A 22,294-nucleotide genomic window follows, 5' to 3' on the forward strand; every position below is an offset into this window, starting at 1 on the left:
AGACAGCCTTTTCAATAAATGGCGCTGGTAAAACTGAACAGCTACTGGTAAAAGAATGAAATTAGAATACTTCCTAACACCATATTAAAAAATAAACTCAAAATGTATTAAAGACTTAAATGTAATGCCAGAAACTATAAAACTAAAACTCTTACTGGGAAACATAGGCAGAACACTCTTTGACATTAATTGCATCATCATCCTCTTTGATCCACCTCCTAGAGTAATAGAAATAAAAACAAAAATAAACAAATGAGGCCCAAAGATTTTTCACAGCAAAGAAAACTATAAAAAACTGAAAAGACAACACTCAGATTTTGAGACAATATTTTCAAATAAAACAACTGACAAAGTATTAATCTCCAAAATACGGAAGTGGCTTATGCAGATAAACAAACAACTCAATGAAAAATGGGCAGAACATACAAATCTAAAAAAAAAAAAAAAAAGGGCAAAACTTTTCTCCAATGAAGACATACAGATGGCCTACAAAAACCTGAAAAGATGTGTTGCTCATTATTAGAGATACTCAAATCAAAACTACAATGAGGTATCACCTTACACCAGTCAGAATGACCATCATTTAAAAATCTACAAACAATAAATACTGGAGGCTTTGTGGAGAAAAGGGAACTCTATGCACTGTTGGTGGGAAGTGAGGTTGCCACAATGGAGAAGAGAATGGATATTACTTAAAGAACCAGGAAAGAAACTACCATGAAAGTGAAGTCACTCAGTCGTGTCCAACTCTTTGTGACCTTATGGACTGTGGCCCACCAGCCTCCTCTAGTCATGGGATTTTCCAGGCAAGAACACTGGAGTGGGTTGCCATTTCCTTCTCCAAGGGATCCTCTCAATCCAGAGATTTAACTCAGGTCTCCCACATTGTAGGCAGACTCTTTATCATCTGAGCCACCAGTGAATCACATATAATGCAGCAATTACACTACTGGGCATATACCCTGACAAGATCAGAATTCAAAAAGACGTATGTACCCCAATGTTCATTGCAGCACTATTTACAGTATCCAGGACATGGGAGCAACCTAGATGTCCATTGACAGAGAAGTGGATAAAGAAGTTGTGTTAAAATAGACTGGAATATTACTCAACCATGAAAAGGAAGGAGTGCTAATCAGTTGAAATGAGGTGGATGAATGTAGAACCAGTTATAGAGAATAAAGTAAGTCAGAAAGAGAAACACAAATATTGTATATTAAATATATACGGAATCTAGAAAAATGTTAGTGATGAATCTATTTTAGGGCAGGAATAGAGACAGACATGGAGAACAGACTTGCAGACACAGAAGGAGAAAGAGAGGGTGGCAAGAATTGAGAAATTAGTATTGATATACATACACTACCATGTGTAAAAATAGATAGCTAGTGGGAAATTGCTATGTAACACAAAGCTCAGCCAGGTCTGTGACAGACTAGATAAGTTGGATGGGGGCACGTTGGGAAGGAAGCTAAAGAGTGAGGGGATATATATATATATATATATATATATATATATATATATATATCCTTAATGGTTGATTTGAATTGTTGATGGCAGAATCCAACACAATAATGTAAAGCTATTATCCTCCAATTTTAAAAAACAGAGATGCAAAAGAAGAAAAAACAATGTAGGTCAGATAAACATATTGATATATTCAGCTCAACAGATATTAATTGCTAAAAACAACACAATCATTAAAAAAATAAAAAACGTTTTAAAAAAGATTGCTCTCTGGGAGTACTGTTCACCTGTATATAATGAAATATCTCTCCATATAGAATGTCTTTCTAGTAAGTTGCATTTCAAATTTCTTTTTAAAGTTTAAACCTCACAGAGTTTTAGAAAACTAAAAAGAAAATTCATGGTTTTTATAACTTAAAGAAAAGTCTATTTAAGTGAAGCATGTGACTCTTTTCATAGTACTAGACAGATTCTGAAAACTGTTTACAGAAAAAGGTAGGAAAAAGAATTGGATGAAGGAGATATAAGTGCAGGAGCCGTTCTGCTCAGTCTACCTGCTTTGTCCCAGCCAAAGATGGGATCCTCTGCTGTCCATGACAGATCCTGGACAGGAAACACCAACAGGGAACCAGACACAGGGGTGACATATCTACCTAGCACCTCTCAAATGTGGTCTTTTCACTGTGATGTCATCATGCTGCATAATTTAAAATATTGAAATTATCAGCTTGACTATGTCTAAATATGTTTATAACTTTCCCATCCATATGTACAACTCTTCGTTAGGCTTCATACAAAAACTGTGGAGCAAAAATATTGGGTCTTCAATCACATGATCAATCAAGATTGCTATATCAATTAAATCATAATATAAGCCTATTTAGAGCATGGTTTCTTGATATCAGCCTAAAGAGATGTTAGGAACAAGATCATTCTTTGTTTCAGGATCTGTCCTGTTCATTGATGAATGTTTAACAGTATTCCTGGTCTCTACCCAGTTGATGCCTGTTGTACCTTCTCTGACCCAATATGACAACCAAAACATCTCCAGACAGTGCCAAAAATGTCACTACAAAATTGCCCCTTGTTAATAATCACTGATTTATAGTAATACAACTTTTACTAAAATAAACAAAAATTTTAATTTGAAAAAGAAAACAATGTAATGGAAAAATTATCTTTATATGCTATTGACTGAAAGAAAATTTAAAGGTCTAAGCCAGATTAAAACTTTTGCTAGATACGAAATAGACATGGTATATACACATACACATACATACATACTGTATTTGGTGTACACCTTAATGTATGCCTAAAGACAACTATCTATTTATAGATTTAGTGTCATATAATTACTCCACAATGGTCTGTGGCAACAGTGTCAGACAAAATAAAGGAAAATTTTCAGAATACTTGAACATGGCATCTAATAATTCATTTATGACTAACTGATCTCTTAATTGAGAAAGTCAAAATATGAGAATACAAAAAGCCAGTAATTCCTTTATAAAATTATGAATGAAATAACTGTAATAATTAATTCTATCAAATTTAAATTTACAAATATATATTTTACACTTCAGCAAACTAAAGTTTATGTATAGTTGAAGACTATATACATCACTTGTCTCCTCCATCAATTTATATAGTGAAAAGATGATTGTGTAATATGATGTAAATCCCTCACAATATGAAATATATTATCCTTCTGTTGCAGTGACAGGTTGCAAAACAACTGGTTCAGTAATAACCTGATATCCCTGCCCCACTGAAATTAGACAAATAACAACAAATCAGTGACACTAAAAAAGCCTCTTGATGAAAGTGAAAGTGGAGAGTGAAAAAGTTGGCTTAAAGTTCAACATTCAGAAAATGAAGATCATGGCATCTGGTCCCATCACTTCATGGGAAATAGATGGGGAAACAGTGGAAACAGTGTCAGACTTTATTTTGGGGGGGGCTCCAAAATCACTGTAGATGGTGACTGCACCCATGAAATTAAAAGACGCTTACTCCTTGGAAGGAAACTTATGAGCAACCTAGATAGCGTATTCAAAAACAGACATTACTTTGCCAACAAAGGTCCGTCTAGTCAAGGCTATGGTTTTTCCTGTGGTCATGTATGGATGTGAGAATTGGACTGTGAAGAAAGCTGAGCGCCGAAGAAAAAATGCTTTTGAACTGTGGTGTTGGAGAAGACTCTTGAGAGTCCCTTGGACTGCAAAGAGATCCAACCAGTCCGTTCTGAAGGAGATCAGCCCTGGGATTTCTTTGGAAGGAATGATGCTAAAGCTGAAACTCCAGTACTTTGGCCACCTCATGTGAAGAGTTGACTCATTGGAAAAGACTCTGATACTGGGAGGGATTGGGGGCAGGAGGAGAAGGGGACAACAGAGGATGAGATGGCTGGATGGCATCACCAACTTGATGGACGTGAGTCTGGGTGAACTCCGGGAGTTGGTAATGGACAGGGAGGCCTGGCATGCTGCGATTCATGGGGTCGCAGAGTCGGACACGACTAGACGACTGAACTGAACTGAACTGAATTCCTTCCAAATGGGGGACTAAGAGGTCTTAAGCTCCCTTCTGCAGTCAAATAAATAGATATTGGATAAAGTACACTTTAAAGGCTTTACTGGATTAGTGAGACAATGTAATGTTTTCCAAAGAATCTCCTTTTCCAATAAAATGTTTAGTGCAGCTAGCTGGGAGCTGCAGATATGAATGGCAAGGAAGGATGAAATTGCCTTGAGCTGGATGCCAACCAGGGTTTTCCAGGTGGCACTAGTGGTAAAGAACCCATCTGCCAATGCAGTAGATGTAAAGAGCTGCGAGTTTGATCCCTGGGTCAAGAAGATCCCCCCGAAGAAGGCATGGCAACCCACTCTAGTATTCTTGGTTGAGAATCCCCTGGACAGAGGACCCTGGTGGGCTACAGCTCATAGGGTCACCAAGAGTTGGATACAACTGAAGTGACTTAGCACAGAGGCCAACCAGGCACTAAAACCATTGTACTGAAATGTGAGCAGCAGCAATGTTGTAGGTTGAAACCAATGATTCTCACCCTGAATTGAGAGCCTTGAAACAGGCTGAAAATTATCCCCTGGCATCCAGTAGAGGCAAACAGAAGCAGTTCCTGCAAGAAAACACCCCAAATGTAGCCTCTCAGGAGTTCCACAGATTAAGATCAAGTAGTCAAGAGTACAAGTAGTGAAGTAACATGAATGAGAGAATAAATAACCAAAACAGATTTAAATATACCACAAACATGCAATAAGGAGAATCTATAGATACCAGATATAGTAGAGTAATTTTGTTTAAAGAAACTAGAGTTGAAGAGTGTAAAAGTAACAGGTAATATTTGCCTTTTGATGAGTTAAGAATGTAAGTTGTCATTTCTTGAGTAAACCACTAAAAGAGAATATTAATTGCCAAAAAATGGGAAATCAAATTCTACATAATCCTTAATCAACTCAGATAAAGAAGAAAAAAAGATTGAAAATAAAAGTATACAAGGTCAGACTAATAAAAAGATAGCAGATTTAAACTCAAATGTATTAATATAGTCATTAAGAGTAATAGAGTCAGGCACGACTGAGCGACTTCACTTTCACTTTTCACTTTTTTGCATTGGAGAAGGAAACGGCAACCCACTCCAGTGTTCTTGCCTGGAGAATCCCAGGGACAGGGGAGCCTGGTGGGCTGCCGTCCATGGGGTCGCACAGAGTCGGACATGACTGAGGTGACTTAGTGGCAGCAGCAAGAGTAATAGAATAAATATATTATTAAAAAGCTAAATATTGTCAGACTGGACTAAAAATATGAGTTTTATACCCAAATACACGCTGTCTTCCAAAGATATATTTAAAATATAAGATAAGAAAAGTTGAAAGTTAAAGGATAGGGAAAAAAATGAAAGTTTCTAACTTTCTATCCCTCGTGAACAGTTAATAATTCTAAATTTCTATATGCTTAGTAACACAGCCTCAAATATATACAAATCATCCATAGAACTGCAAGGACAATAAGATATATCCACAATTGAGGATTGGCTAGGGAAATTGGCTACTTAAGAAAAAAAGAGCATGATTGAAGAAATCAAATTAAAAATAAGCTTTGAATGAATAAAATACAATCAAAATACATATAATAACTTGGAAGAATGTAGTTAAATCTATGCAAATGAAATTTATGGCATTAAATATCATATTTGAAAATATAAAGCATGAAAAGAAAGCTAAGCATTCATTTTCAGAAGGTAAAAAATAACAAGTTAACCCAAAGGAAGAAGAAAATGATAAAATAGAAAAAATATTCAATTGAGAGAAAAGACTAACAAAATTTGCGTGCTAATGGAGACTAATAAATAGAAAAGAAGAAAGAGGAGGACAGAGAGAATAGAAGTGACAAGTTACCAATTTAGCAATGAAAACAGCATCTCTAAAGAGACTGCTAAGCAGATAAAGGAATGAAACTACAAAATGGTAAAATTAATTGTAGCACTCTTTTTATTTTTCATACATATATCCAGTTGATTCAGCAACATTTGTTGAAAAGATGTTCCTTTCCGTATTGAATTATTTGGCACTTTTGTTTAAAATTAGTTGTTCATAAATGGGATATGGCCAAGATGGTGGAGTAGGAAGACTCTGAGATCACCTCTTCCCATGGGCACACCATAATTACAACTATTCACAGGGCAACTATCTATGAGAACAACCTGACAACTAATAGAAAATATTTTCCGCAACTAAAGATATAAAGGAACTGCAAGATGGGTAAGAGTAGTACAGTCACAGCACAGTACAGTAGTACAGTCACAGTAAAACACACACCCCAGGATGGCAACTCACAAATGGGAGGATAATCATGAATTCAGAAGTGATTATCCTCCAAGTAATCCCCAAGAAGTGAGGAGTCCAAGCCTCACATTGGGCTCCCCCATTCAGGATCCTGCACCAGAAAGACCAGCTCCCCAAACATCCGGCATTGAAGTCCAGTGGGGCTTGCATGTAGCAGAGCCAAAGGGCTATAGGAAAGAGAGACTCCAATCTCAAAAAGTGCACACAAAATCTCACATGCTCTGAGTCCCAGTGAAGAAGGAGTCATTTGTAAAGAGCCTGAGTCAGACCCATTTGCTGACCTTAGAGAGCTTTTCCATTGTAGGAGACAACTTAGACTGCCCCTCGGGACACAGATGCTGGTAGGAGTCATTCTTGGAAGTTTATTCTACCATGAGGATACTGGTGCTCACAACTACCATTTTTGAGTCCTCTTTCTAGCCTATTAGTGCTGGGGGCTTACCCACCTACTAGCAGGCATACACCAAACACAGGGCCCACCAGTCCTGCAGTTAGCTGCACCAGGACATGGCCTTACTCAACAATGCACCAGAACTAGCTCAGGGGATCCTCAGACCCAGATTGACCCATCAGTAGGTCAGCAACCACCACATAAGGCAAGACCTGGTACCCAACCAGGCCAGGGGCCAGGCCCACCTGCCAGCATTCCCACAGAAGTTGGCCTCATCAAAACAGAAGGGCCAACACACCCTATATTGAGGGACCCTAGAGCATATAGCTCTGGTCCCCTGATGCTGGGCCCTGTAGGACGTCTCTTACACAAGGCATCCCACCAAGATCAGGAAATGTATCTGACCTACTTAATATATAGAAATAAACAGAAAGAATTAGGCAAAATGAAAAGACAGAAAAATACATTCCCATCTAAACAGAATAAAGGAACAAGATAAAACCTCAGAAGAATTAAATGGACATACTGGCGACCCACTCCAGTACTCTTGCCTGGAAAATCCCATGGACGGAGGAGCCTGGTGGGCTGCAGTCCCTCGGGTCACTAAGAGTCAGACACGACTGAGCGACTTCACTTTCACTTTTCACTTTCATGCATTGGAGAAGGAAATGGCAATCCACTCCAGTGTTCTTGCCTGGAGAATCCCAGGGATGGGGGACCCTGGTGGGCTGCCGTCTATGGGATCACACAGAGTCGGACACGACTGACTCGACTTAGCAGCAGCAGTAGCAGCAAGCAATCTACTCAATAGAGAGCTCAAAATATTAAATAGATAACTAATAAGGACCTACTGGATAGCACAGGCAACTCTACTAAATAATCTGTAATGACATATATTGAAACAGTATCTAAAAACAAGTGTATATATGTATACATATAACTAACTGATTCATTTTGCTATATAGAAGAAACTAACTCAAAATTGTAAATCAACCCTACTCCAATAAGTTTTTTTTTTTTTTAAGAATACAAACAACCTGATTGGAAAATAGGCCAAAGTTATTAACAGATACCTCATCAAAGAAGATATACAGATGGTAAACAAACATAAAAATATGTGCGACATCATATGGCAACAGTGAAATTAAAATTAAAATAACAGAGACACAACTATATACCTATTAGAATGGCCAAAATCTAAAACACCAATACCAAGTTCTTCTAGCATGTGGAGTAATAGTAATTCTTATACATTACCGATGAGAATTCAACATGCCACAGTCACTCTGAAAGACAGTTTCGCAAATCCTTACATAACTAAACATACTCTTACCACATGATTCAATAATCACACTCCTTAGTACTTACTCAGAGGATCTGAAAAGTAATGGCCATCAAAAAAACTTAGCACATGGATGCATATCGCATTTTGTTCATAACTACCCAAACTCGGAAACAATCAAGATATCCTTAAATAGATAGATAAATCAACTGCAGTGCATTCAGGCAATAGAATATTATTCAGTGTTGAAAAGAAATCAAGCATGAAGAGCCATGGCAAGCATGCATGCATGCATGTGTGAATAGTCACTCATATCATGTCTGACTCTTTGTGACCCCATGGACTGTAGCCTGGCAGGCTCCTCTGTCATGGGATTTTTCAGGCAAGAATACTGGAGTGGGTTGTCATTTCCTCTTCCAGGGGATAGTCTCAACCCATGGATCAAACCTGCAACTCTTGCATTGGCAGGTGGATTCTTTATGCTCTGGAAGAAATTTTAAATGCATATTACTAAGTGAAAGAAGCCAAACTGAAAAGCTATATATGGTACGATTCAAATTATATTATTCTGGAAATGGAGGAACTATGGAGAATGGTTAAAAGAGCAGTGGGTGATGATTTCAAAGTTCAGTTCAGTCACTCAGTCATGTCCAACTCTTTGCGACCCCATGGACTGCAGCATGCCAGGCCTCCCTGTCCATCACCAACTCCTGGAGTTTACTCAAACCCATGTCCATTGAGTCGGTGATGCCATCCAAGCATCTCATCCTCTGTTGTCCCCTTCTCTTCCCACCTTCAATCTTCCCCATAATCAGGATCTTTTCCAATGAGTCAGTTCTTCACATCAGGTGGCCAAAGTATTGGAGTTTCAGCTTCAACATCAGTCCTTCCAATGAATATTCAGGACTGATTTCCTTTAGGATTGACTGGTTGGATCTCCTTACAGTTCAAGGGATTCTCCAAGAGTCTTCTTCAACACCACAGTTCAAAAGCATCAATTCTTCGACACTCAGCTTTCTTTATAGTCCAACTCTCACAATACATACAAATATCAAATCAGTATATTGTACACTTGAAACTAATGTTACATGTCAATTATACTACAGTGAAATGGAAAACATAGAAAATAAAAAAATAAAGAGTTCAAGGTAATGATCACAAAGATGATAAAAGAAATGATAAGAAAGAATGAACACAGTGGGAAGTTTAACAAAAATATTATAATATATAAAGAACAAACAAAACTGAAGAATACAAAAAATGATTTTTTTTAAATCCCATTAGAGGGAATCAACCACAGTTGAGATTATACAGAGGAATGGATCAGTGAACTGGAAAATAAAGTATAAGTCATCAAAGTTGAACAGAAAAAAAATATTAAAAGAATGAGGACAGTTTAACTATACTAATATTCGCATTACAAGGATTCCAGAAGGAGAAGAGAAAAAGGGGCAGAGGACATATTTAAAGACATAAGAGCTGAAAACTTTCCTAACCAGGGAAAAGAATATACATCCAGGTCCAGGAATCACAGAGAGTTTAGAACAAGATCAACCAAAAGAGATTCACACGAAGACTCATTGTAACTAAAATGGCAAAAGTAAAATAATCTTAAAAGCAGCAGGGGAAAAACAACCAGTTACATCTGTTGACATTTTTAGTAGAAACTGCGGCAAGAATGAAGTGGCACAACATATACAAAGTGACAAAAGGAAAAAACCAATAACCAAGAATATTTTACCCATCAAGGATATCACTCATATGTGAAGGAGACATAGCTTTATACACAAGCAAAAGCTGAGTTTAGCACCACCAAAGTGGCTTCACAGGAAATGTTAAAGGGACTACTCTAAGTGGAAAAAACCACAACTAGAAATGTGAAAATTATGAAAGGAAAAAAACTCTCATTGGTGATGGTAAATATACAACAAAGGTAGTACATAAACTATTTATAAAGTTACTAGAAAGGTTAAAAGATGTAGTAAGATCATTCATGTCCACAATAAGTAGATACAGGATTCACAAAACAAGAAAGGCATAAAATATGAGGTCAAATGTATAAAGCATGAGTGAGATGAGAACATGTTAATGTTACTATTCAAATTGAAAAGATCATCAAATTAAAATAATCAGATATAGATAGATAATTAGATAGATTGATAGTTAGCTATTTATGAACCTCATGATAAGTACAAAGCAAAAACCTGCAATGGCTACATACAAAAAAGAGAGAAGGGCATTCAAGCATGAAACTAAATGTAATCATCAAGTCACAAAAGAATAAACAAAAGAGAAAGAAAAGAACTAAAAAGAACTGCAAGAACAATTAAGACAATGGCAATAAGTACAAACCTATCAGTACTTTAAATGTAAATAGACTAAATCTCCAATCAAGACAGACCATGGCTGAATGAATTTAAAAAACAAACACAAGACCCAGCAAACATATGCTGCCTACAGGAGATTAACTTCAGATCTAAAGACACACACAGACTGAAAGTGAAAGGATAAAAAAAGGTACTCCATTGAAAATAGAAGTGTAAAGGTAGCAATACTTATACCAGACAAAAGAAACTTTAAACAAATATTGTAATAAGAAACTAAGATGGACATTACATAAAGATCATGGGCTCCATCCAAGAAAAAGACATAACAATTGTAAATATAGATGCACCCAGCATGCTGCTGCTGCTGCTAAGTCACTTCAGTCATGTCCGACTCTGTGTGACCCCATAGACGGCAGCCCACCAGGCTCCCCCATCCCTGGGATTCTCCAAGCAAGAACACTGGAGCGGGTTGCCATTTCCTTCTCCAATGCATGAAAGTGAAAAGTGAAAGTGAAGTCGCTCAGTTGTGTCTGACCCTCAGCGACCCCATGGATTGCAGCCCACCAGGCTCCTCCATCCATGGGATTTTCCAGGCAAGAGTACAGAAACACCTAAATATATAAAGCAAATGTTAACAGGCACAAATTACTAACAGGGAATATTAACAGCCCACTTACATCAATAGGCAGAAAATCAATCAGGAAACTCTGGCCTTAAATGACATATTACCAAACACTATATATATATCTATATATCTATATCTATATCTATATCTATATCTATATATATATAAAACACTCCATTTGAAAGTAGCCCAAATACATATTTTTCTCAAATGCACATGAGACATTCTCCAGGATAGATCACATGCTGGACCCCAAAACAAGTCTCAAAAAATTTAAGAGAATAGAAATCACATGAAGCATCTATTCTGACCATATATTCTTCATGAATATGCTCTTTTGACATAGGTTGTTGAATTTTTTGGCATAAAGTTGTTAACAGTAACATTATTATTCTTTTAGTGTTTGTAGTGTCTATGTTGATAGCTCCTTATTACTGATGATATCGGTGGTTTCTGCTGTTTTATTTCTTGATCTATCTAGGTAGAAGTTTGTCAATTTGTAAAAATTCTTAGAACAAGGTTTGGCTTGATTTATTTTATATATATTTTCTGCTTGTTTCCTAATTTGTTGATTCTGACCTTGTCTTTAATTTCCTTACATTTACTTTGGTTTTACTTTGCTCTTTTTTCTCCTCCATTTTCTTAAAATGGAATGTTAGATGGCTGGAATTAGATCTTTCATTTTCCTATTATGAATATTTAATCAATGCGTTTCCCACTCAGAGAGCTTTCAGTTCAGTTCAGTTCAGTCACTCAGTCGTGTCCGACTCTTTGCGACTCCATGAATAGCAGCACGCCAGGCCTCCCTGTCCATCACCAACTCCCGGAGTTCACTCAGACTCACGGCCATCAAGTCAGTGATGCCATCCAGCCACCTCATCCTCTGTTGTCCCCTTCTCCTCCTGCCCCCAATCCCTCCCAGTATCAGAGTATTTTCCAATGAGTCAACTCTTCACATGAGGTGGCCAAAGTACTGGAGTTTCAGCTTTAGCATCATTCCTTCCAAAGAAATCCCAGGGCTGATCTCCTTCAGAATGGACTGGTTGGATCTCCTTGCAGTCCAAGGGACTCTCAAGAGTCTTCTCCAACACCACAGTTCAAAAGCATCAATTCTTCAGCGCTCAGCTTTCTTCACAGTCCAACTCTCACATCCACACATGACCACAGGAAAAACCATAGCCTTGACTAGACGGACCTTTGTTGGCAAAGTAATGTCTCTGCTTTTGAATATGCCATCTAGGTTGCTCATAACTTTCCTTCCAAGGAGTAAGCGTCTTTTAATTTCATGGCTGCAGTCACCATCTGTAGTGATTTTTGGAGCCAAAAAAAAAAAAAAAGTCTGACACTGTTTCCAATTTTTCCCCATCTATTTCCCAGGAAGTGATGGGATCGGATGCCATGATCTTCGTTTTCTGAATGTTGAGCTTTAAGCCAACTTTTTCACTCTCCACTTTCACTTTCATCAAGAGGCTTTTGAGTTCCTCTTCACTTTCTGCCATAAGGGTGGTGTCATCTGCATATCTGAGGTTATTGACATTTCTCCCGGCAATCTCGATTCCAGCTTGTGTTTCTTCCAGTCCAGCGTTTCTCATGATGTACTCTGCATAGAAGTTAAATAAGCAAGGTGACAATATACAGCCTTGACGTACTCCTTTTCCTATTTGGAACCAGTCTGTTGTTCCATGTCCAGTTCTAACTGTTGCTTCCTGACCTGCATACAGATTTCTCAAGAGTCAGGTCAGGTGGTCTGGTATTCCCATCTCTTTCATCATCCAAAATTTTTTGATAAGTTACATTTTCATTGACATTCATTTTAAAATATTTTCCCCTTAGATTTGACTTTGACTCATGATTTGAATAGAAGTATCTTGGTGAATTCCGAAATATTGATTTTCCCAGATCTCTGGTTGTTATTCATTTAAATTTGTTGCTGTCAGAGTATGTAGTTCTTAGACTGAAATTTGTAATCTTAGTAATTTATCATGTGTATATGCAGTAAGATGTAGATTACAAATGGCAATTAAAGTAAAATGGCTGATAATGCTTTCCATACCTCCTATGGCTTTCATGACTTCTTTGTTTAGGTATTCTACCAATTTTGAAAGAAGTGTCATAAAACCTTCTATGATTGTGAAATTATCTATTTTATAATTTAATGAATCAACTATTTTAATGTTTTATTACGTTTATCTCTGTTATATGTTCCTGATAGGCTATCCTATTTATCTTGATTAAATGTCCCCCATTATTTCTAATAATTTCTTCCTTAAAGAAATAGGAATATCAAACCACCTTACCTGTCTTGTGAAAAACCTGTATTCAGGTTAAGTAGCAACAGTTAGAACCTACATGGAAGAAGTGACTGGTTCAAATTTGGGAAAGGAGTACAACAAGGCTGTATATTGTCACTCTGTTTACTTAACTTACATGCAGAGTACATCATGCAAAATATTGGACTGGATGAATCACAATCTGGGATCAAGATAGCCAGGAGAAATACCAACAACCTCAGATATGCAGATGATACCACTCTACTGACAGAAAGTAAAGAGGAACTAAAGAGCCTCTTAGGAAGGGTGAAAGAGGAGAGTGAAAAATCTGGCTTAAAAGTCAACTAAGATCATGGCATTTGGTCCCATTGCTTCAAGGCAAATAGATGGAGAAAACGTGGAAACAGTGACAGATTTTAATTTCTTGGCTCCAAAATCACTGCAGATGGTGACTGCAGCCAGAAATTAAAAGACATGTGCTCCTTGGAGGAAAAGTTATGACAATATGCTAGACATCAAATTAAAAAGCAGAGACATCACGTTGTCAGCAAAGCTCCATATAGTCAAAGCTATAATTCTGTCAGTCCTGTATGGATGTCAGAGTTGGACCATAAAGAAGGCTGAGTGCCAAATAATTGATGTCTTCAAATTGTGGTGCTGGACAAGACTCTTGAGAGCCCCTTAGACTGCAGGGAGATCAAACCAGTCAATCCTAGAGGAAATCAACCCTGAATACTCATTGGAAGGATTGATGCTGAAGATGAGGTTCCAATACTTTGGCCACCTGATGAGAAGAGCTGACTCACTGGAAAAGACCCTGATGCTGGGAAAGACTGAAGGCAGAAAAAAGGAGGCAGCAGAGGATGAGATGGTTAGATAGCATCACCATCTCATTGGATATGAATCTAAGCAAACTCTGGGAGATAGTGAAGGACAGGAAAGCCTGGCATGCTGCAGTTCATGGGGTCACAAAGACTTGGACATGATTTACGAACTGAAAAACAAACAGTAAACAAGGATGTCATAGTCATCAGTGATTTTAGTCCTCCAATGTGAGTTCCTGAGTGCTAAGGCCACTCAGGAAGGAGAAGAATACCTGTGATCTAACAGGCATCATATTGAAGCCACTCCCTATGTTGAACCCAAGGGACCTCATCATGTGAAAAACACAGAATACTGGCCCCAGGATAGTTGAGATCCATATTAAAGTAATTATTTTGGTGACCCTAGACTCTCACATCTTCATATATACAGAAAAGTGCTTAATTCCTTAAGTGGGATATCTGGTTTTCTTTAATGAACAATAATCTTTTGATATTCAGACTGCCTGCCCATTGTTGTATAACTTCTATATAAGCTGACTTCTCTCCTCACCTCTCCAAGAATTGCTATCTTCCAGGCTTGAGATGCTATCTTCCAGGCTTGAAGTCCTAAAAATTCCCACCAACTAAAATATAACTCTCAACTTTTAGGTTGTGACTGTTTTTTAAGTCAACAATTATGATAAAGACCCTGAAGTAAACAGCTAGACAAACTCTCAGTGTAGTGCTCAGATTCAGAAATTACCTAATTTTTACCACTAGGGTGCTCCTGCAGAACAATGAACATAATGATAAGAAACAGACATAATAGCTTTTCCTGGTCTCAAGGAAACTGATTTAAGAAGCACAGTGTGGCTCCCCTGAATATCCAAGAAAACAAGAGCCAGTCAGAGAGAATAAAATGTTCTATAAAGAAGATATAAGAAGAGAGTGGTCCCAAGATGGTGGAGGAATAGACAGGGAGACCACTTTCTCTCCCACAGATTTATTGTTTGAATGCTGAGCAAATACCACAAAACAACTTCTGAAGGCTTATGGAGGACACTAGGTACCCATAAAGGCAGCCCATTGTCTTCAAAAGGAGGTAGGACAAAATATAAAAGATAAAAAGAGAGACAAAAGAGTTAGGGACAGAGGCCCATTCTGGGGAAGGAGTCATAAAAGAGGAGAAGTTTCCAAACACCAGGAAACCCTCTCACTGGTGGGTCTGTACTTTTGGAATCTCAAAGGGAAACATAACTGGGAGGAAAAGATAAATAAATAAAACCCACAGATTACACACCAAACTGCAACTCCCAGCAGAGAAGTAGTCCAGACGCTTGCGTCTGCCACCACGAAGCGGGGCTGAACAGGGAGGTGCGGGCTGCATTGCTTAGGGTAAGGACCGGGCCTGAATGCCCTGAGGGCAATCTGAGGGAGCTAATGTGAGATAGCAACCCAAACCGTGGGATAGCCAGAGGTGGGGGTGGGGAAGAGGAAAGAGAGAGAGAAAACCTTCCCACGAAAAGCTCTAACCTACAGCAGTGCCAGGCCCACTCACAGAACAAAGGACTGAGCAAATACCAGAGGAGAGCTAGCCATTAGCGCACCAGCCCATCCCTCGCCAGAGGCAGGGAGGCAGGCAGTCAACAGCCAGAGCTGGAAGGCAAGGGGCAAACTTGGCCCCAGAGATGGCATCCTCCACCAAACTTTGAGCAGGCTCCGAGTTGTTAACCAAGTCTTCCTGGGGTCTTGGATGGTTGACATCCACCAGGAGGGTCACAGCCAGAGATCAGCTCCCCAGAGGAGACACACAGCACACCTGAGACGGCACTCCCGCTGCGCACCCAGGAAACCAAGAGGCTGGGACGGGGGGAGATGATAAGACGCACCGCCCCACCTGGGGAGTGTGCATTCACCAAGCACCTGGTCTCCTGAGCTTCTCGGACCTGGGAAGGGCACAAAGCGCGGGCCCAACCAAGTCTGTGCCTTTGTGGAGTACCTGAGAACCTGAACCTGAGTGGTGTAGACCTGGGACGTGCACGCAAGCCAGGGCCCGCTTTAGACAGTTCCCCTGCAGAGCAACCTGGAGCCTGAGCAGTGTAGATCGTGAAAGTACACACGCTGTGAGTGGCGGCAAAAAAGTGTGGCCCAGACACTGCAAGCACTCCCCACACATGCCAGTGATATTTGTTTGCAGTGTTCCTCCCTCCCCACAGCACAACTGAACAAGTGAGCCTAAATAAATGATCGCCTTTGCCCCCTTGTGTCAGGGTGGAAATTAGACACTGAAGAGACTTGCAAAGAGAGGAAGTCAAAACAAACAAAGAAGAGGGAACTACTTTGGAAGTGACAGGTGCAACAGATTAAAACCCTGTAGTTAGCATTGACTACATTGGAAGGGGCCTATAGACCTAAGAAGTATAAGCTGGAACAAGGAACTATCTGAAACTGAACTGACCCCACACTGCCCTCAATAACTCCAGAGATATTCCTAGATATACTTTACAATTATCATTTTTTAATTTTTTTTTACTTTTTAAGTTCTTTATTACTCCTTAAATTTTCTGTTTTAAAACCTACTATTACCTTGCCAAAAAAAAAAAAAAAGACCCTATTTGTAAAGTAAATTTCATATATATTTTTTTATAATTTTTGAGATTTTGTTTTGTTTTTTTAATATTGTATTTTTGAGAGTCTAACTTCTACTCTAGATTTTTCATCTTTGCTTTTGGTATTTGTTATCAATTTTGTACCTTTAAGAATTCAATCTTCAGTATCCATTTTTACTTAAGACTGTGATTACTGGCTTGATTGCTCTCTCCCCTTTTGACACTCCTTTTTCTCCCCCAGGTCACCTCTATCTCCTGCCTCGCCCTTCCCTTCTCTACTTAATTCTGTGAATCTCTTTGGGTGTTCTGGGCTGTGGGGAACACTTAGGGAACTGATAACTAGCTAGATTGGTCTCTCTCTTTTTGATTTCCCCCTTTATCTTCCATCTTCTTTCTCCTCGGGACTCCGTGAACCTCTCTGCGTGTTCCAGACTGTGGAGAGCAAATAGGGAATTGTTTAATGGCTAGATTTCTCTCTCCTCTTTGGATTCCCCCTCTTCTCCTGGTCACCTCTATCTCCCTCCTCTCTCTTCTCTTCTCCATGTAACTCTGTGAACCTCTCTGAGTGTGCCCCTCACTGTGGAGAAGCTTTTCACCATTAACCTAGATGTTTTATCATCAGTACTGTATGGATGGAGAAGTCTTGAGGCCACTGTAAGAATAAGAGAGAAAATCAGAGACAGGAGGCTTAAATCCAAAATTTGAGAACACCAGAAAACTCTTGACCCCAGGGAACATTAATTGACAAGAGCACATCGAAAAGCCTCCATACCTACCCTGAAACCAAGCTCCACCCAAGAGCCAACAAGTTTCAGAGCAAGACATACCAAGCTAATTTTCCAACAACACAGGAACATAATCCTAAGCATTAAAATATAGGTGGCCAAAAGTCACATCAAACCCACAGACACCTCAAAACTCACTAATGGACATTTCATTGCACTCCAGAGAGAAGATATCCAGCTCCACCCACCAGAACACTGACATAAGCTTCCCTAACCAGGAAACGTTGACAAGCCACTTGTCCAACACCCCCAACAAGGAGGAACCTCCACAATAAAGAGGAACCACAAACTTCCAGTATACAGAAAGGCCACTCCAAACACAGCAATCTAAACAATATGAAAAGACAGAGAAATATTCAGCTGGTAAAGGAACATGATAAAAGCCCGCCAAGCCAAGCAAAAGAGGAGCAGATACGGAGTCTACCTGAAAAAGAATTCAGAATAATGATAATAAAAATGATATAAAATCTTGAAAAGAAAATGGAGTTACAGATAAACAGTCTGGAGACAAGGATTGAGAAGATGCAAGAAAAGTTTAACAAGGACCTAGAAGAAATAAAAAAGAGGCAATCAATAATGAATACTGCAATAACAGATCAAACTCTAGAGGGAACCAACAGTAGACTAACTGAGGCAGAAGATAAGATAGGTGAGGTGGAAGATAGAATGGTGGAAATAAATGAAGCAGAGAGGAAAGAAGAAAACAGAATTAAAAGAAATGAGGACAACCTCAGACACCTCTGGGACAATGTTAAATGCCAAAACATTCAAATGATATGAATCCCAGAAGAAGACAACAAAAAGAAAGGCCATGAGAAAATACTCGAGGAGATAATAGTTGAAAACTTCCCTAAAATGGCGAAGGAAATAGCCACCCAAGTTCAAGAAACCCAGAGAGTCCCATTCAGGATAAACTCAGGGCAAAACACCACAAGACACATATTAATCAAATTAATGAACATCAACCACAAAGAACAAATATTAAAAGCAGCAAGGGAAAAAAAATAAATAACACACAAGGGGATTCCCATAAGAATAACAACAGATCTTTCAATAGAAACTCTTCAAGCAAGAAAGGAAAGGCAGGACACGCTTAAAGTGATGAACGAGAAAAATCTACAACCCAGATTACTGTACCCAGCAAGAATCTCATTCAAATATGAAGGAGAAATCAAAAGCTTTACAGACAAACAAAAGCGGAGAGAACCACCAAACCAGCTCTTCAACAAATGCTAAAGGATCTTCTCTAGACAGGAAATACAATGTTTATAAACTCGAACTCAAAACAACAAATGAATGGCAACGGGATCATACTTATCAATAATTACCTTAAATAGAAATGAGTTGAATATCCCAACCAAAAGACAAAGCCTGGCTGAATGGATACAAAAACAAGACTCCTATATATGCTGTCTACAAGAGGCCCACCTCAAAACAAGAGACACATACAGAATGAAAGTGAAGGGCTGGAAAATGATATTTCCCACAAATGGAGACCAAAAGAAAGCAGGAGCAGCAATACTCATATCAGATAAAATAGACTTTGAAATTAAGGCCGTGAAAAGAGACAAAGAAGGATACTACATAATAACCACAGGATCAATCCAAGAAGAAGATATAACAATTATAAACATATATGCACCCAACATTGGAGCACTGCAAAATGTAAGGCAAATGCTAACAGGTATGAAAGGGGAAATTAACAGCAACATAATAATAGTGGGAGTCTTTAATATCATACTCACACCTATGGATAGATCAACTAAACAGAAAATTAGCAAGGAAACACAAACTTTAAATTATACAATGGACCTGTTAGACCTAATTGATATCTATAGGACATTTTACAACAAAACAATGAATTTCACCATTTTCTCAAGTGCACACGGAACCTTCTCCAGGATAGATCACATCCTGGGCCATAAATCTAGCCTTCGTAAACTCAAAAAAATTGAAATCATCTGAAGCATCTTTTCTGATTACAATGCGGTAAGATTAGATGTCAACTACAGGAAAAACAAACTTTCAAAAATACAAACATATGGAGGCTGAACAACACACTGCTGAATAACCAACAAATCACAGAAGAAATCAAAAAAGAAATCAAAATATGCATAGAAATGAATGAAAATGAAAACACAGCAACCCAAAACCTATGGGATTCAGTTAAAGCAGTGCTAAGGGGAAGATTCATAGCAATACATGACTACCTCAAGAAACAGGAGAAAAATCAGATAAATAACCTAACTCTACAACTAAGGCAACTAGCAAAAGAAGAAATGAAGAAACCCAGGGTTAGTAGAAGGACAGAAATAACAAAAATTAGAGCAGAAATAAATGAAAAGAAACAAAGGAGACCATAGCCAAAATCAACAAAGCTAACAGCAGGTTCTTTGAGTAGATAAATAAAATAGACAAACCATTAGCCAGACTCTTCAAGAAACAAAATAGAGAAGAATCAAATCAACAAAATTAGAAATGAAAATGGAGAAACCACAACAGACAACACAGAAATACAAAGGATCATAAGAGACTACTGTAAACAACTATATGTCAATAAAATGGACAACTTAGAAGAAATGGACAAATACTTAGAAAAGTGCAACTTTCCAAAACTGAACCAGGAAAAAAATAGAAAATCTTAACAAACCCATCAAAAACACAGAAATTGAAACTGTAATAAAAAATCTTCCAACAAATCAAAAGCCCAGGACCAGATGGCTTCAGAGCTGAATTCTACCAAAAATTTAGAGCAGAGCTATCATCTATCTTATTCAAACTCTTCCAGAAAATTTCAGAGGAAGGAAAACTTCCAAACTCATTCTATGAGGCCACCATCACGCTAATACCAAAATCAGACAAAGATGCCACAAAAAAAGAAAACTACAGGCCAATACCACTGATGAACTAAGATGAAAAAATCGTCCACAAACCTCTAGCAAACAGAATCTAACAACACATTAACAGATGATCAAGTGGGCTTTATCCCAGCGATGCAAGGATTCTTCATTATATAATATCTAATACAACATATTAACATATTGAAAGATAAAAATAAAATGATCATCTAAATAGATGCAGAGAAAGCCTTTGACAAAATTCAACATCCATTTATGATAAAAATCCTCCAGAAAGCAGGCATAGAAGGAACATACCTCAACATAATAAAAGCCATATATGATAAACCCACAGCAAACATTATCCTCAATGGTGAAAAGTTGAAAGCATTTCCCCTAAAGTCTGGAAGAAGACAAGGGTGCCCACTCTCACCACTACTATTCAACATAGTTTTGGAAGTTTTCGCCACAGCAGTCATAGGAGAAAAGGAAATAAATGGAATCCAGATTGGAAAAGAAGAAGTGAAACTCTCATTGTTTGCAGATGACATGATCCTCTACATAGAAAACCCTAAAGACTCCACCAGAAAATTACTAGAGTGAATCAATGGATATAGTAAAGTTGCAAGATATAACACTAATACACAGAAATCCCTTGCACTCCTATACACTAACAATGAGAAAACAGAAAGAGAAATTAAGGAAACAATTCCATTCACCATTGCAACAAAAAGAATACAATACTTAGGAATAAAGCTACCTAAAGAAACAAAAGACCTGTATATAGAAAACTATAAAACACTGGTGAAAGAAATCAAAGAGGACACAAATAGATGGAGAAATATACCATGTTCATGGATTGGAAGAATCAATATAGTGAAAATGAGTATACGACTCAAAGCAATCTATAGATTCAATGCAATCCCTATCAAGCTACCAACAGTATTCTTCACAGAACTAGAACAAATAATTTCACAATTTGTATGGAATTACAAAAAACCTCGAATAGCCAAAGCAATCTTGAGAAAGAAGAATGGAACTGGAGGAATCAGCCTGCCTGACTTCAGGCTATACTACAAAGCTACAGTCATCAAGACAGTATGGTACTGGCACAAAGACAGAAATATAGATCAGTGGAACAAAATAGAAAGCCCAGGGATATATCCATGCAACTATGGACACCTTATCTTTGACAAAGGAGGCAAGAATATACAATGGAGAAAAAACTCTCTCTTTAACAAGTTGTGCTGGGAAAACTGGTCAACCGCTTGTAAAAGAATGAAACTAGAACACTTTCTAACACCATACACAAAAATAAACTCAAAAATGGATTAAAGATCTAAATGTAAGACCAGAAACTATAAAACTTCTAGAGGAGAACATAGGCAAAACACTCTATGACGTAAATCATAGCAGGATCCTCTATTACCCACCTCCCACAGTAATGGAAATGAGAGCAAAAATAAACACATGGGACCTAATTAAAATTAAAAGCTTTTGCACAATGAAGGAAACCATACGCAAGGTGAAAAGACAGCCTTCAGAATGGGACAAAATAATAGCAAATGAAGCAACTGACCAAGAATTAATCTCAAACATATACAAGCAACACTTGCAGCTCAATTCCAGAAAAATAAGCAACCTAATTGAAAAGTGGGCCAAAGAACTAAACAGACATTTCTCCAAAGAAGACATACAGATGGCTAACAAACACATGAAAAGATGCTCAACATCACTCATTATCAGAGAAATGCAGATCAAAACCACAATGAGGTACCATCTTAAGCTGGCCAGAATGGCTGCTATCAAAAAGCCTACAAAAAATAAATGCTGGAGAGGGTGCAGAGAAAAAGGAACCCTGTTACACTGTTGGTGGGAATGCAAACTAGTACAGTCACAATGGAGAACAGTGCGGAGATCCCTTAAAAAACTGGAAATAGAACTGCCATATGACCCAACAATCTCATTGCTGGGCATACACACCAAGGAAACCAGAATTGAAAGAGACACATGTACCCTAATGTTCATCATAGTAC

At 38.2% G+C, this 22,294-nt stretch overlaps 1 protein-coding gene across 5 annotated transcripts in view; it reads right to left on the reverse strand.

The window, feature by feature from the left end:
* Positions 1-22,294, reverse strand: part of OCA2 (OCA2 melanosomal transmembrane protein) — a 293,422-nt gene that overhangs the window by 47,932 nt on the left and 223,196 nt on the right. Inside the window, exon 20 of one of the 5 annotated variants that reach the window (XM_061431343.1) lies at positions 110-218. The exons of the other annotated variants lie outside the window; for them this stretch is intronic. Coding sequence (XP_061287327.1) covers positions 198-218 — 21 coding nt within the window. The 3' untranslated portion in view covers positions 110-197. Of the gene's footprint in view, positions 1-109; positions 219-22,294 lie in introns of those variants that run through there. 5 annotated transcript variants of the gene reach the window in all.

The sequence above is a fragment of the Bos javanicus genome, chromosome 2 (genome assembly GCF_032452875.1).
Source record: "Bos javanicus breed banteng chromosome 2, ARS-OSU_banteng_1.0, whole genome shotgun sequence".
NCBI lineage: Eukaryota > Metazoa > Chordata > Mammalia > Artiodactyla > Bovidae > Bos > Bos javanicus.